Source organism: Caloenas nicobarica, chromosome 31 (assembly GCF_036013445.1).
Source record: "Caloenas nicobarica isolate bCalNic1 chromosome 31, bCalNic1.hap1, whole genome shotgun sequence".
NCBI classification, from domain to species: Eukaryota; Metazoa; Chordata; class Aves; order Columbiformes; family Columbidae; genus Caloenas; species Caloenas nicobarica.
The window spans coordinates 1,660,872-1,677,414 of record NC_088275.1 but is presented as its reverse complement, the minus strand read 5'-3'; the positions used below and the strand labels follow the sequence as shown (position 1 = coordinate 1,677,414).

At 63.7% G+C, this 16,543-nt stretch overlaps 2 protein-coding genes across 2 annotated transcripts; both read left to right on the top strand.

Moving 5' to 3' along the window:
- The first annotated feature begins 219 nt into the window (after positions 1-219).
- CFAP45 (cilia and flagella associated protein 45) lies at positions 220-9,468 on the top strand. Its single transcript, XM_065653934.1, has 12 exons — positions 220-309; positions 398-487; positions 3,995-4,131; positions 5,744-5,885; positions 6,306-6,473; positions 6,652-6,830; positions 6,948-7,077; positions 7,323-7,469; positions 7,552-7,665; positions 7,886-8,079; positions 8,915-9,139; positions 9,311-9,468. The coding sequence occupies exons 1-12, from the start codon at positions 307-309 to the stop codon at positions 9,432-9,434; spliced, it is 1,653 nt and encodes a 550-aa protein (XP_065510006.1). The 5' UTR covers positions 220-306; the 3' UTR covers positions 9,435-9,468.
- A 2,738-nt stretch (positions 9,469-12,206) lies between these two features.
- On the top strand, positions 12,207-15,505 carry VSIG8 (V-set and immunoglobulin domain containing 8). The gene is made up of 7 exons (XM_065653971.1): positions 12,207-12,255; positions 12,651-12,826; positions 13,053-13,254; positions 13,334-13,498; positions 14,136-14,258; positions 14,377-14,530; positions 15,337-15,505. Exons 1-7 carry the CDS (start codon positions 12,207-12,209, stop codon positions 15,503-15,505), a joined length of 1,038 nt encoding a protein of 345 aa, XP_065510043.1.
- Positions 15,506-16,543: the final 1,038 nt, after the last annotated feature.

Below are 16,543 nucleotides of genomic sequence, written 5' to 3'. Positions count from 1 at the left end.
AACTGGGCAGGGGGGTGGTTGGTGGGGGTGCAGGGACCCCCCCCGCGCAGAACACGATGAGGGGCGGGGCCGTGAGGGGCGGGGCAAGTGCTGATAGGGTGGGGCTGTGAGGGGCGGGGCCATGGATGGTGGGCGGGGCCACGACGAGAGACGTGCTGGAAGGATGACGTGTGTTAACATCGCCCCGCCCCGTCCTTAGCCACGCCCCGTCCTTAGCCCCGCCCCGTCCTTGGCCACGCCCCGCCGTTGCTGGCGGCGGGGGGGTCGTTGCTATGGCGACGCTCGGCGTCCGGCGAGCCCAACGAGATGGTGAGTGCGGCCTGTCCCGGTTCACCGGGCCCGGGGCCTCCTCCTCGGACCCCCCGCAGCCCTGTCACGGCTCCTCTCCCCCCCGCAGCCCGCCAGCATCCCCCCGTCCCCCAGCCGGGCCCCCAGCCGGCCCAGGAGCGGCACCGCGGCGGATGAGACGCTGCTCGGGGAGAACCGGGTAAGGAGCCCGGGACACCCGGGGCACCAGGGCCATGGGGGGTCGGGCTGGGTGGTCAGTAGGTCAGAGAGGTTCTGCTGCCCCTCTGCTCTGCCCTGGGGAGGCCACAGCTGGAATATTGTGCCCAGTTCTGGGCCCCTCAGCTCCAGCAGGACAGGGAACTGCTGGAGAGAGTCCAGCGCAGCCACCAAGATGCTGGAGGGAGTGGAGCATCTCCCTGCCGAGGAAAGGCTGAGGAGCTGGGGCTCTGGAGCTGGAGAAGAGGAGACTGAGGGCTGAGCTCATTCATGGGGATCAATATGGAAAGGGGGAGTGTCAGGAGGATGGAGCCAGGCTCTTCTGGGTGACAGCCAGTGACAGGACAAGGGGCAATGGGTGCAAACTGGAACACAGGAGGTTCCGCTTGAATAGGAGAAGAAACTTGTTCGCGGTGAGGGTGCCAGAGCCTGGCCCAGGCTGCCCAGGGAGGTTGTGGAGTCTCCTTCTGTGCAGACATTCCAACCCGCCTGGACACCTTCCTGTGTAACCTCAGCTGGGTGTTCCTGCTCCGGCGGGGGGGTTGCGCTGGATGAGCTTCCGAGGTCCCTTCCGACCCCTGACGTTCTGGGATTCTGGGATTCTCTGACCTCACCAGCCACATCCTGCCCGGGGCAGTGTGGAGCCTCCTTGGTGCTTCCACTTTTCACAGGGCAATTAGTTAATTAGCGGGACAAAGGAGGCTCAGGTAAGACACCCTGGTGAAGGAGAGGAGCTGGGGTTGCCTGTACGCCTGGCAGCAGTTATTCTGTGCGTGGTGGATAGAGGGCCCTTGGAGCAGGGCCTAGAAGCTTCCAGAGCAGCTCGTTGCCAACATATTTAGATTTTCATCAGGGAGCTACGACATCAGTTCCCTTGGAGACGCGGCAGAGCTGCAGCAGGTCTCTGACCTCCTGGCGGGAGGAGATAAACAGCAAGTGGCGGCTCCTTCCTCCCTATCCTGCGAGGAAAGGACTCGTTTCCCTGGCTCATTTCCCCGGCTCGTCCCAGGGAGAGCCCCGGGCAGAGCTGCAACCCCTGGGCGACAGCGTTTTCCAGGCAAGGTGATGTTTTGGACGCCCTTTCCCCAGTGCTTCTTCCTCTACCTCCTTTGCCACCCCTGCCAGGGCAGGTTGGGTTTATGGCTGCACCGTCGGCTCTCCCCGCCCTTCATGGCTTCGGCACAGACCAAAGTGCAAGGGCTGGGACGCCGGTGGGTTTGGCCCCGTCTCTGCGGCTGATAAAACCTTGGGGACCTGTATCTAGTGGAGTCCCTCAAGGGTCGGTACTGGGGCCAGTGCTATTCAATATATTCATCAACGATTCGGATGAGGCAATAGAGTGCACAGTCAGCAAGTTTGCTGGTGACACCAAATGGGAGGAGTGGCTGACACTGGAAGGCTGTGCTGCCATCCAGAGACCTGGACAGGCTGGAGGGCTGGGCGGAGAGAAATTTAATAAAATATAACAAGGGCAAGTGTATCTTGCATCTGGGCAGGAACAATCCCAGGTTCCAGTGTAAGCTGGGGAATGAGCTGTTGGAGAGCAGTGAAAAGGGAGCTGGGGGTCCTGGGGGCAGCGGGGTGAGCATGAGCCAGCACTGGGCCCTTGTGGCCAGGAAGGCCAATGGGACCTGGGGGGGATCAGAAGGGGGGTGGTCAGTAGGTCCAGAGAAATTCTCCTCCTCTCTACTCTGCCCTTGAAAAAAGGGTTTAGTTCAGATACTATCAGGATACACTTGGGGAACATATATATATATATATAAAATATATACAACCATTGCACCCTGAGAATGGCCAATCTTGGAAGCTAAGCAGGGTCAGGCCAGGTTAGTCCTTGGATGGGTGACCAACTGGGAATGCTGGGTGCTGTGGGCTGAGCCAGCACTGGGCCCTTGTGGCCAGGAAGGCCAATGGGACCTGGGGGGGATTAGAAGGGGGTGGTCAGTAGGTCAGAGAGGTTCTGCTGCCCCTCTGCTCTGCCCTGGCGAGGCCGCAGCTGGAATATTGTGCCCAGTTCTGGGCCCCTCAGCTCCAGCAGGACAGGGAACTGCTGGAGAGAGTCCAGCGCAGCCACCAAGATGCTGGAGGGAGTGGAGCATCTCCCTGCCGAGGAAAGGCTGAGGAGCTGGGGCTCTGGAGCTGGAGAAGAGGAGACTGAGGGCTGAGCTCATTCATGGGGATCAATATGGAAAGGGGGAGTGTCAGGAGGATGGAGCCAGGCTCTTCTGGGTGACAGCCAGTGACAGGACAAGGGGCAATGGGTGCAAACTGGAACACAGGAGGTTCCGCTTGAATAGGAGAAGAAACTTGTTCGCGGTGGGGGTGACAGTGCCCTGGAACAGGTTTGCCAAAAGCCTTTGACTTTGCAGAGGGGAGGAAGGAAGCGTGTGATGAGGATTCCCTCCGCTCACGGACGGTTTGCAAGCGACACCCCGCGAGCCACGGAGCCCCGAACGGGTTTATGAGCCGTTATCTCAGAGGCCTTCAAGGCAGATAACAATGTCATAATGCTCACGTGGGTGTTAACTGATTTCCTTTCAATTAATCCAGGTTCAGTCCGAGTTCTCCTGGCTTTGGGGACAATGTGCGAACCGGCTGCTGTGAATAACACTATTATCTTTGTTTGCGCTGGTGTTTCGGTGCCAAACCCTTTAATTCAACAGCTCGTGCGTGGGGCCCACGGTGGCTGGGAAGCTGCTCCGGTCCCCGCCGTGCTGGGCTGAGGTCATCAGACCTGAGAAATGGAAATATCGCAGACCCGTAAAATGCAAATATTGCCGGCAGGAGGTTCCCAGGGAGCCGCTCAGCGCCCGGCCGGCCCCGGACTCTGTTCCAGCAGCGGCTCCGGGTTCAAAAGCTGAACTGGTAAACAGAAGGACAAGGGAAACCACACACCTGTGTGTACCTGAGATCAGCTCCCGCGGTTCCCTTGGGCTCGGGGACCGGCCCTGGGCTCGGGGTCCCCGTGTCACCCGCAGCCGGGGGACCCTGCACTAGGTGGCAGCCTCAGCCCAAGCAAAGGGACTGGCACCAGTCCCAGCTGTACTGGGAGGACTGGTTTCTGCTGGTGGATGGCCAGCCCTCGAGCTGGCCCCGCTGCCCCTGGACACCCCTGCCAGCCCCCCCCAGCTTTGGGTCAGGCTGGGTTGGTTTTGGGGCTCAGCAGGACGGAGGTGCCATCAGCTCCAGGTGACCGGGATGATGCTCCAGCATCTGTGGGGTCTTGCCCAGAGGAGGCAGCTCTGAGCTCATCATTTACTGCACATCTGGGTGAGACGCCCAGAGTTTTACAGTAAACCCGGTGCTGGTTTTTTGTTCTCCCCGCGTCCTTGTCAGGCCTTTGGATCTGGGGCTGTGGGGGCAAAAAGCCCTTCCCGTGCCCAGACATGGCGTTTGGCAGAAAGCGTCCCGAGCTCATGGGAACCGAGGAGTCTTGTGCCCCATGCCCGGGGGGCAGGAGACCCGTAGGAAACACCGTCCTTCCTTGCAGAGCCTGCAGCCGTCGCGCTCCGGCAGCCCCATCGTGATCCTTCGGGATGCGCAAACTGCCCCGAAAGCGTCGCCCGCCGGCGGGCACAAGCCCGAGACCATCCGGCTCATCACCAAGGACTTCGTCCGTGACATCGTGTAAGTCTCCGAGGCGCTTTCGGGGCCCCGCGTGGCTGCCACAGCACCGTTTCGGTGCACAGAGGGTGTCCCCCGTTTGCTGGGATGTCGCAGGGTGGAGGTGGGGGGGACGGGACATTTGACAGCGAATCATCAAAACAACCAGGAAAAAGCAACATAAAACCTTCTTAGCAGCCAGAAAAGCTCCTTGTGGGCTCACCAGCCCGCACCTGTCCCCATCCCGTACCGAACGCTGCCTCCTGTACCCCGATACCAAAAAGCCCCACGCGAGACGGGCAGCAGAGCATCATCCGCAGACCCTGCGCACCGTGTTTCTCTGCAAGGGTGTTTTATAAGCAAGGCTGGACTGTAAGAACCCTGGCGCTAATTACTACACCTCGTTAAAAGCCCGCAGCACATAGGCGAGAATAGGGCCATCATCCCGGCCAGCTCCAATTTAGCCTCACTTTGACCTCCCTAAATTTTCGCTCAGCGCAGGGTTCATCTTTGCTTCCTGTTTTGAGCTTGTGCGTAATGCTCGTACACCCCGTAAAACCTGTGCGTTTGGGTTTGGGGTGAAAATATGGAATGGCACCGAGGTGCTGGTTTGGGCTTTGGAGGCTGGTACCTGGTTCTATACACTCAGGTTCTCTTTTGGCCCTGCTGACAAAGCCGGGGGCCAATTTCCAGATGTGCTCCAGCTGGAGTTAATGGGAACTCTTTGGGCTGGTTCAATTCCTGAAAATGAGGCCCTAGACAGCCCAGGCTGGTCACCCAAACACTGGGACGACTGCAGCAGTGGCCACTGTGTCATTACATTTATTAGTGCCGTTGTTACCATTAGCCATTCTTTAAAGCGTCCTGGAATCCGATGCTGTGATGCAGCTCTCGAATGGTCATTATGCAGGTATCTGTTCATATTCACAAGGGTGGATGAAAGGTGACACACAATAATAATGAGTAAATTCTTAGTCCTGAACATCTTCAAAGTGCTCTATGCATTTGGTTAATATACGCTCCTACACCACACGCGTCACCATGGTATCTGAGTAATACCAAGAGTAATTAACTCCTTACAACTCCTCTGGAAAACAGCCCCGTGTTATTATCCACATTTTTACAAGTGGGGAAATGGGGGCACCCAGAGCTTCGGTGATTTCCTCTAAACCACAGCGTGAGTCACGGGCAGAGCTGGTGGCTCCGTGACGGCTGGAGGGGACGGGGACGGGGACGGGGACGGGGCGCCCCGCATCGGGGCACCGAACTGGGGCAGATCGGGGCCCGGAGCAGCCTGAGTGTCATTAAAGGCGGATTCTGCTCCCCAGAATCTGTCCGCACGGAGCAGAGGTTTCGAGTCTGGGGGCAGGGACGAGCAGCGTGTCCCCTGGGGAAAGCGGTGAGGGCAGCGGTCACCATTTTCCCACACGAGAGCTGGGAAAGTCACGTTGGGCTGAAACACTTTTTACAGGGGCTGACCGGGCCCGCGCCGAGTGTTTTGGGGTTTTCCCGGCTCGAGCATCCCGACCCCGTGCATCGCAGCGCGGCGACACTCCCCCTGCGCGGCAGAGCCGGGTCCCCAGCCCGGGGAGGGGGACACTCGGCGCCGCTCACCGCCCTCTCCCCGAACCGCCAGCGTCCCCGTGGAGAACCCGCCGGCGTCGCTCGTCATCGGCCGGGAGGATTTCCAGCGCATCCAAGAGGCGGCTCGAGTCCTGAGCAAGCAGGAGCGCGAGGCCAGGGTGGCGGCCCTCAAGGCGGAGAAGGAAGCCGTTCTCGTAGGCATCTCCCCTCCTGCCCCATCCCTCCTCCTGCTGCCGTCGGAGGTGGCTGCGCCCGGGCAGAGCCACCCTGGGCAGAGCCACCGGCCAGCGCTGTCCCCAGAGCTCAGGGCCACCACCCCGGCCCTCTGGCAGCCACGTTTTGCTGTGCCCGTCGCTGCCGGGGCAGCGTGTCCCGCGTCCCCCTTGATCCCCAGCCCGGTGCCAAGTCGCTGGGTTTGCCCACGGCCGGGGAAGGATCCCAGCCCGCGGTGACCCCCGAGGCTGTGCCGAAGCCCCTGTGACGTTTCCACCACCCCGCAAAGGGAACCGGTGTTTTAACGGGGTGCGGGAAGGGGCTGCCCGGTGCGGCGTCCCCCGCTCTCCGTGCCGTGGATGGTGGAGCGCGTCCCCTCGGGGGGCCGTGTGTCCCCGCAGGACGCCGCGCACGAGCGCAAGAGAGCGGAGAAGCAAAAGGCCAAGCGGCAGCAGGCGGAGAAGCTGAGCGACCTGGAGGAGGAGGCGAAGGAGCGGGCGCAGTACCTGCTGCAGCGGGCGAGCAGGATGCGCGTGGAGCAGGAGGACGAGATCAAGGAGTTCAGCGAGGTGGGGACGGGGGTCCCCAGCGGCCCCCCGGCCGCTGAGAGCCCCGTCAGCGTCAGCCAGACCTAAACCCTGCTCTACCCACTGCTGCTCGGGCTCTTCCTCCCCTTCCCTTGTCCCCCCGCCTCGTCTGTGTGTCTGTCCCTGAGTCGGAGACCAGGGAGACCCGTTGTCCCCGCAGATGATCCTCGGTGCCAAGTGCCACATGATCCGCGACATGCAGATCCTGGAGAAGCGGCTCATCACCAAAGAGCTGGAGGAGGAAGAGAAGCGCCTGGCCAAGATGATGGAGGTGGAGAGGACAAAGGCCAACGAGATGCAGGAGGAACTGGAGCGCAGGAGGAAGCAGGAGATGATCAGGTTTGCAAGAAGGGCTCCTGTTACCCGCAGAGGCACCTACCCTGATGTCTGTGCCAGCGTTTCTGCTCCTGGGAGCGCGGTGGAGCCGGAGGGAACCCTTCTGCTCTCTTCTCGCAGAGGGAGGCAGGAGATTGTGAAGCAGATGGAGAAGAACGCGGAGGAGAGGGCTCTGAGAGCCGAGCAGCAGGACCAGGAGGTGCAGGAGATGCTGAAGTACCTGGAGCGGCTGAAGATGGAGGACTTGAAGGTACAACCAGCGACCTGGGGCGGGCTGGAGTCAGGTTTTCGCCGTGTTGGAAGGGTCACCCTGCGCTGGATAAGTCAGGCTTGGTGTGTGGAGACAGCAGCCGGCAGAATTAAAGCTCTGGTCTCTTGGGGAAGTTGAGGCACCTTCAGAGAGAGCCGCCCCTTCGCCCCGGGTGGGCCGGTGGGCCCTCGGTGCCGCGGCACTTGCCCTCCCACCCTCGGACCCTCCGCGCTGGTTTTTTCCAGGAGATGGAGCGGAAACAGGAGGAGCAGAGCAAAATCCAGGCTGAGATCAGGCGCGTCAACGACGAGAACCAGAGGCGCAAGGCGGAGCAGCAGGAGCAGGAGAGGATCGAGGACGAGCGGGTGCTCGAGTACCAGCGGCAGAAAATGGTACCGGGACCGCGCGTGCGGCACGGGCTGGGCTGGCGGCGGCGGAGCCGCGGGAGCTGCCACCGGGTTCCGTGCCGGGCAGGAGCGCGAGGCCGAGCTGGAGGCTGAGCAGGAGAGGATCCGTCAGGAGAAGGAGAAGGAGACGGCGCGCTTGAGGGCCATGCAGGAGAAGGCCCAGGACCACAAGGCAGAGCAGGTGGGTGGTTTGCTGACGCGCCACGTGCTCCATGTTCACCCGCCACCTTCCTTATCGCCGCCCCAGCCACGGGGATGTGGCGGCTCTGCCGGGGTTGCCGCGGAGCTGGACCAGCACCCGGAGCCGGGTGAAGCCCTGGAGCAGCACCGGGATTTAACCATGGCCAAGCGCTCCCGTGTGCCCCGTCCCGAGGGACGGTCACCCCGTCGCCCTTCGGCAGGACGCGCTGAGGGCCAAGCGCAGCCAGGAGGCTGCGGAGCGCGAGTGGCGGCGCAAGGAGAAGGAGGCGGCGCAGCGCAAGGCCGAGACGGACCGGCTGCTGAAGCAGAGCCGGATGGAGCAGATCGCTCATCGGGAGCACCGCATGGCCGTGCAGGTGCAGCAGGACCGCGACGAGTTCGAGAGGATCCTCCGGTGAGAGGGGAGCTCGCTGATGAGGGGTGGCTGGCAGTGGGGTTGTCACAGGGGCTCCAGTGCTGGCCAAGAGCCCACGGGCAGGTTATCGGGTGTCGTGGTTTAACCCGAGCGGGCAATACAGCCACGCAGCCACTCACTCACTCCCTCCAATAGGGGAGAGACTCAAAAGGGAAGGGAGAAACTTGGACTGAGAGAAACACAGTTTAATAAAATAACAAAATACTAATACACTACTAGTAAATATATATATAAAATAGAAATAAAAGATACTCAAAGCGATTCCTCATGAACACGCTGAGCAGCCAGTCCCAGGAAACGGCACCTGGTCCCAAAGCTGATCCAAGAGAGAGAAGAGGGAAAAAGGCAGAAAAGCCCAGAGGCCTCTGCAAAATGGCAAAAGCCGGACTAAACATCCCGACCGAAACTCCCCCGGCTGCGACAAAAAGAGCAAAGAAAAGAGAGAGCCAGAAACTGGAAGGCCCCACTCTTAAATAATTAGCATGACACCAATAGGCTGGAACACTCTTACTGATCAGTCTGGGTGTCCGTCCCGCTCTGTCCGTCCATCCCCTTCCTCGCTGCCTCACACCTGTGGGCAGAGCTCAGAGTGTCCTTGGCTCTCAGAGCAGAGCGATTCCAAACATTAACTCTGTGCTGGGCTGTTGTCTCTCGTTCTCAAACTAAGCCCAAATAATGAGCGTGCGAGCTATGGAAAAGAAAGGTTTGTAAGTGCATGAGGAAAATTAACCCATTTTCAGTCAAACCAGCACACCGGCACATTCTTGGTGCGCGCTGGGGCTGGAGCCTCTCACCTGCCCCGAGCTCCCCGCAGGGTCCAGCGGGAGCAGATGGAGAAGGAGAAGGCGGAGGAGGTGCGGAGGGCCGGGCTGCGGCTCGCCAACGCCGACGCCGTCCGTCGCCAGATACGGGAGCGGCAGCAGCAGCTGGCGCGGGAGCGGGCGGCCGCCTTCGAGGAGTGCAAGCGGCTGGAGGAGGAGGCTCGTCAGCGCAGCCAGCGCATCGCCCAGCTCAAGCAGCAGAAGATGCAGGAGCTCAGGTGATGCGCTCCCCTGGTTCCTCGCGTGTCCCCGAGCCTTTCCTGGCTTGCCACCCATCTCCTGAGCCGCCTTGCGGGTTCCTTTGCGCCCTCGTCCCCACTGCGGGGCTGTGGTCCCAAAGCTCGGCGCCGCTGTATCGCCGGGTGCGTGATGGTTTCTCTCTCCTGCAGAGCCTGCGGCATCCCCGAGAAGTACTGTGCCCAGCTGGAGCGGAGGGCGCTGGCGCGAGCAGGCGCAGACCCCAACCAGGCTCAGCCCCAGGAGGACCAGAGCCCCAGTTCCGCCACGACTTAGAGGGTTCGATTTCCTTAGGCTGCGTTTTCTGCGAACAGAGATGTTTTTATGGATCACACAGCGACTTTCGCCCTTCTCTCTCTTGGGGTTTGCGGGCCGGGAGCTGCTCTTGGGGCTGGAGTAGCCCAAAGGCTCATTGTCCAACCTGCCCCACTCCCGGGACTCCCATCACCACTCGTCAGAGGTGGCCCGTGTCCTCAGAGGGGACACGAGCGTCCCCAGACCCTTGGCACAGCTCGCTGTCAGCACCAAAGCATCTCGGAGCGGGGTGGGTGTCCCCAGCCCACACGGGGGGCTTGGGAAGGGTCCCCAGGAGCCAGACAGGCTCTCGTCCTCGCACACAGCCCTGGCTGGGCCACCTCACCGAGGTGTCACCTCCGCGCCCTGCAGCGGTGGCCTCCTTCAGGGACAAAGCAAGGAAACCGGAGCATGATGCAAAGATGTAAAATCCATTTGGATGGGGACTGGCAGATTCGGAAGGGCCGGGATCCTGTAGGAGTGGCTCTGATTAATTGTCAGAGCAGCTGAAAAATAAGGAGAGCCGGCAAAGGTGAGACTGCCCAGGGCAGGGGAACGGCGCAGAGGACTCTGCTGGAACCCCGAGCCTGCTCCTGGCTGGGTAAATAGGGAGAAGGAGACGCTGTGGCCCCCAGTTGTCCCTTCCCTGTCGCTTCTCCAGCTTCTGCGTGTCCCCACGTGGCGACAGAGCCCGGCAGCGCGGGGCTGCGCCGTCCCTTTTGGGGCAGGGGCTGAAAGGCACCGCCGGCTCCGCAGGGCACCAGCCACCGCAGGCCCGACCCGAGCGAGTCCCCGCGGCCACCGAGCTCTCTGGGACCCCTCGGTGGCCGGTGCTCTGTGCCAGGCTCCGCCGCCACACCTCGGTCCCCTGTCCCCAGTGCCACACACCAGCCGTGTCACTCTCGGTCACCGCCTTGCTCAGGCAGCCACAGCCTTATTCTAGGCCAGGCTCAGCCCGGAGGGTTTCAAAGCCACCGCGCCGGCCACACCGAGGGGCCAGTGACCACCGGCGGGCGGCCAGCCGGGGTGGAGCGGCTTCCCCACCCTTCCTGCGTGAGGAGTCACCGGCTGGGAGCCGGCACCGCCGCAGCCGGGAGCCCCGAGCCACCGTGAGCCACGGCCCCGTCACGGGGAACGGCCCCGGCAGGCGGCTCCTCGCGCCACGTCGGTGCTGCCCCGCGGCCGGGGCACGCGCTGGGGGCCCCAAAATCGCAGACGGGGCCAAGCACGTGCCGCGCTGGGCCCTGGTTCCCGGCACGGGGCCGGTGAGGGTTAACTGGCAGCATGAGCTCAGCTGCGGCAGGTAAATGGAGCAGCTCTTGGCCCCAGGGAGGGTTTGGGACTGGCTGGGCGGTGCTGCCGAGCCGGCTGGGACAGTCTGGGCTGGAAAGCACCAGCGCGGCTGAGCTGTGCCGCGGGCAGTGCCCGGTGAGCCGGACATGGCGCCTGACCCGCAGTGCCGGCACAGACCAGGGCGAGGGCTCGGCCAGCCCATAATCCTGCATCTGCTGCAGAGCATCCTTGTCCCAGCTCCTGCATCCTTGTCCCAACTCCTGCATCCCTGTCCCAGCTCCTGCATCCTTGTCCCAGCTCCTGCATCCCTGTCCCAGTTCCTGCATCCCTGTCCCAGCTCCTGCATCCCTGTCCCAGCTCCTGCATCCTTGTCCCAGCTCCTGCATCCCTGTCCCAGTTCCTGCATCCCTGTCCCAGCTCCTGCATCCCTGTCCCAGCTCCTGCATCCTTGTCCCAGCTCCTGCATCCCTGTCCCAACTCCTGCATCCCTGTCCCAGCTCCTGCATCCCTGTCCCAGCTCCTGCATCCCTGTCCAAGCTCCTGCATTCGTGTCCAAATTCCTGCATCCCTGTCCCAGCTCCTGCATCCCTCTCCCAGCTCCTCCATCTGTTACAGACCATCCCTGCCCCCAGCTCCCACCCTCAGATCCCAACAGGTTTCGGCCACTGTCTTCCTACCCTCTGGCTGTCCCAGCCTCCTCCAGCCGCACTGCTTGTCCCCTCTGCCGTGCTGTCCCTGCTGCTGCCGTGCCGCCGTGTCCCCACGCAGCGAGCCACGGCCCGGAGCACCGGCCGGGCCTCCACACCGTATTTCAGCAGTGCCACCAGAACCAGCATGGGCTCGGTGGGTGCCACGGTCCCCACGCGGCTGCAGCATCCCCATGCCTGCTCATTGAGGGGGCAGGACCAAAGGAGGGATCTGCGGGAGCTTAAGCCCACACTCAAACCGCACCTTTAAGCTCTTCCAATCGCCCCGAGTCCAAAATCCTTCCAGGACCTGCATGGGGCTAAGCTGGCGCTTCCATGCGGACATGGTGCTTGGCCACACTCGGGCTGCTCCCACAGGAGCCTTTTCCCACCGGCCACGCTCATCCCACCAGTGCCCACACCAGCGACCAGCCACCGCGGGGTCCACAGGCCCCCCCAGTCCCTCCCCACAGCTCCGGGTGCCCCAGGACGCGCTGTCCCCCCCGTCCACGCCGCCCGCGGTGGCCCCCGGCCCAGGGCTGCCTGGATGGGAGCCCATTGCATGGTGATGCTTAATTAGCAGGTAGGGAGTGGAGCAGGGCGGCATCGCTCACGCACAGCTTGGAGCCACTCAGTCATCCCAAAGGCATCCGTCCCACAGGGAGGAGCGCCCCGGCCCAGCATGTAAAAGCGGCCCCGCACGCCCGGCTGCCCTGTCGCCTTTGGAGCCTCCTCCGCTCCCGCTCCTCCTCACCGCCCGCACGGCCGCAGCGTCATGGCAGGGCACGGCGCCAGCCTGCTCCTGCTCCTGGGTCTCATGCCAGGTAGGCGCCGACGGATCCCTGCGCTCGGACCTGTTCCTGCAGCGATGCCGCCGAGGACGGAGGGTCCGTGCCCCGCCGCGGGGCTCCCCGCGCTGCGGGATGCACCCCATGGTCAGCAGAGCACCTGACACCCACCCCTGTCAGCCGGAGCTGAGCGGGTGGCATTGAGCCCACCGTGGCCTTTTGTCCCCGACGCGACACCACGGGACCTGGCGGGTGCTAAACGCCACCAGGACACCTGGTCCCCGGCAGATGGATCCCTGCCCCGCTCCTGCCCCCCCCGCGGCGGGACGTGTTGTTGGTGCTGCTGGGTGCAGGGTCGGGGTGCAGGCGGCGCAGGTTTGGGCTGTCCCTGTGCTCCCCGGCCGGTGCGATGGGCGCTGTTCTCTCCCCAGCTCTCCTCCTGGCCGTCAGGATCAACGGCAAGGGCCGGGAGGTGCTGTACCTGGCCAAGGGTGACTCGGTGAAGCTGGGCTGCCCCTACGTCCTTGAGCCTGAAGACAACGGTCCCCAGGGCTTGGGCATCGAGTGGATCCAGATCACGCCCGAGCGGACCGGCCCTGAAAACGTGGTGAGTGTCACCGGCTCCGGCAGCTGCCGTCCCATCGGGCGAGCAGGGCGCGCAAGGCTGGGATGGACTGGACGGAGCCCGGGAGAGCAGGCAGGACGGGAACGGTCTGGCAGGGCAGGCAAGGACCAGGCAGGGTCTGGGCAGCACCTCTCCCACTCCGGCCGGCAGCCCGGGGTCCCCCTGCCCGCACCAGCCCTGCCCAATCTCCCCGCTTTCCCCCCACCAGTTCCTGTCCTACCACGACCACCACGTGGACTACGGCAGCGGGTCGGGGCTGCAGGACCGCGTGGCCTTCGTGCAGAAGGACCCCAGCCAGTACGACGCCTCCATCCGCCTGGCCGACCTGCAGGTCTCCGACACCGGCACCTACCAGTGCCGCGTGAAGAAAAACACCGTGGCCGTGCACGAGGTCATCGTCACCGTGCAAGGTGAGCCCCCTCCCCAGTGTCCCCCCTCTCCCAGGTGTCCCCGCTGGCCCTGGCGCTGACAATGTCCCTCTCCCCACAGAGAAGCCAGCACCCCCCCAGTGCTGGATCGAGGGGGAGCTGATTTGGGGGAGCAGCATCGTGCTGCGGTGCTTCAGCCGCGAGAGCTCAACCACGGTCAGCTACCAGTGGGCCAAGCTGGCTGACAGCTACGGCGGGGGACACTTGCCCTCCGGAACCATCCAAGGTGGGTTCTGGGGGGGCTGTGCCCACCCCGAGGGGTTTGCTGGGTGCAGGGGATGCTCAGGGGTGGGGGGGTCCCGTCTGTGAGCGCACACACATGCCGGTGGGTGCCCGTGGCTGTGTCTGGGTGTGCCTGTGCTCATGGGTGTCCGCGGCTGCGTGTCCATCTGCATCCCGGTGTCCCCGGGTTCCTCTGCATCCCCGTGCCCCCGTGTCCATCCCTGTCCCTGTGCCCCTGTGTCCCTGTGCCCCCATGTCCCTGTGCCCCCATGTCCATCCCTGTCCCTGTGCCCCTGTGTCCCTGTGCCCCTGTGTCCCTGTGCCCCCATGTCCCTGTGCCCCCATGTCCATCCCTGCCCCTGTGCCCCCGTGTCCCTGTGCCCCCGTGTCCATCCCTGTCCCTGTGCCCCTGTGCCCCCGTGTCCCTGTGCCCCCATGTCCATCCCTGCCCCTGTGCCCCCGTGTCCCTGTGCCCCCGTGTCCATCCCTGCCCCTGTGCCCCCGTGTCCCTGTGCCCCCGTGTCCATCCCTGTCCCTGTGCCCCCGTGTCCCTGTGCCCCCGTGTCCATCCCTGCCCCTGTGCCCCCATGTCCCCGTTCCCCCGTGTCTAAGGCTGACAGCTCCATCTCTCCCCGCCGCAGGACGAGCTCCTGGCGACCTGGTGATCCGTAGCCTGTCGGAGGTGCACACCGGCATCTACCAGTGCCGCGTCACCAACCGCGTGGGCTACTCCGTGTGCCAGCTCAACATCAGCCCCGTGCCGAGTAAGTGCCACCGCGGCGGGGACACAGCGCGGGCAGGGGGCTGCTGGCTCCGCGTGCCGGGGTCCCCGCGGGGGCGCGGTGAGCAGTGGGCAGCCGGCGGGGAAGCCGGCGGTGACAGGGTGTGCTCCTGCGGCAGGGGGAAGGCAGACGGGCATCATCGTGGGCTCCATCCTGGGCTCGCTCCTGCTCCTCAGCCTGCTGGGGCTGCTCATCTGGGCGCTGATCTGCCGCTACCGCCGGAAGGAATGCCAGCGCGCCTGCAGCGACTGCCGGTGAGCGACGGGGGGCATGGGGCGGGCGCGGGGCCAGCGGCACCGGCACATGCCACTGGCATCGCTGGGATCGATGGGGACCGATGGGCACTGTGGGTGTCACCGCGCACTGACGGGCATCACTGGGGACCGATGGGCACTGTGGGTGTCACCGGGCACTGACGGGCATCACTGGGGACCGATGGGCACTGTGGGTGTCACCGCGCACTGACGGGCATCACTGGGGACCGATGGGCACTGTGGGTGTCACCGGGCACTGACGGGCATCACTGGGGACCGATGGGCACTGTGGGTGTCACCGCGCACTGACGGGCATCACTGGGGACCGATGGGCACTGTGGGTGTCACCGCGCACTGACGGGCATCACTGGGGACCGATGGGGACTGATGGGGACCAAGGGACACTGTGGGTGTCACCGGGCACTGACGGGCATCACTGGGGACCGATGGGCACCCATGGGTGCTGCTGAGTGCCACCAAGCACTGACGGCCACCACGGGTCACCTCTGGGTACCACCACACAGTGATGGGCACCAACGGGCACCAAGGGAATCTCCCAGGACCCCGGTGAGCGCCGGCAGATGCCATCAGGCACCAGTTGGTGCTACTGGGCGTTGATGGGCACCAACGGGCGCTGATGGTGCCACCGGGCACTGGTCGGCAGTGACAAAAACCAGTGGGGTGCCAATTAGTGCCACTGGGAACTGCTGAGCACCTGTGGGCACCGGGGTGCCAGGAGGCACTGGTGGGTGCCGGCGAGCGCCGCCGAGCGCTGACGGTGCCACGGCGGCTCCCTCTGCCCGCAGGAGCAGCACGGGCGGCACCATGACCCGCACCTGCAACGTCTGCACCCACGGCTACGCGCCCCACGGCATCAGCTACATGCAGTGCCAGCACGGCGACAGCGACGAGCGGGCGGCCGCGCTCATCTGCAACGATGGCATCCGGCACCAGGTCACCTGCCCGGCGCTGTAACCCCCCCCGGCCACACACGCCCGCCCAAAATTCGGCTCCACGGGGGGAGCGACACGAGCCCCGAGCCGGCGGTGCCGCCGGGATCGGTGCGGGGCCGCCAGGGCTCGCCACGCAAATTGACGGCAGGAACCAGCTCCCTCCTCCCCCCGGCACAGCTCCAGCAAACCACGTTTTGGTTCATCACTCTGTTTGGTTGGTTTTCTTGGTTGTCCTTTTTTTTTTTTTTTGGCCCCTTTTTTTTATTATGTCCCCCCCAGTTCTCGGGGCGGCTCCCGGAGGCTTCCCTGGCTATTTCAGCAATATTTATTTCTCTCCGGCCCGTCCGCTCGGCACCGAGCGGGGACGCGGCCGCCCCGAATCGCGCCCCCCCACCCCGCACCTCCGGCCTAGCGCCCCCGCATTGGCTTCAGCAATTGGGTGTTTGTTATTCGAGCCGAGACGCCATCGGCACCAGGATTTGCAGTTTGGAAAGAGAGGAAAAAAAAAAAGAAAAAAAAAAAAAAAAGAAAAAGAAAACAAATAAACTAAAGTGACTCCAGCGCTGCCCTGTCGTGTCTCGCCCCGGGGAGGAGGCGGCGCCGGCGCCGCGCTCGGGAGGGTCCCGGGGAGTCGGCAGCACCGTCCTGGGGTGTCCCCGCGGTGTCACGGAGCAGCCGGACACCCGGCACGTGCCCGTCCCCGTGTCCCCGCTGCTGACACAACCCCGGCACCCGCGGGTGCTCTGGGTCGTGCCGGGACGTGCCGGGACGTGCCTGGGGCTGCGGCGGCTGCTCCCTGTCCCCTGCCCGGCCTCAGCGCAAAGGTGCCCAGAGCCGGGGTGCTCCAACCCTAAACCTGGTCCTAATTCTAAGCCAGTGTGGCTTGTAATCCAAACCCGAACCCCCTTGTCTAATTTGCACCCTAAAACTGAGCCTAACCCAACAACAACCCCTACCCTGACCCAGATACTAACCCCAACATTAGCCCTGGCCCTAGCACTAACCCTAAGCCTCACGTCAGTCTTAACCTCCATGTTAATCCTGACCCAGGTGCCAACTT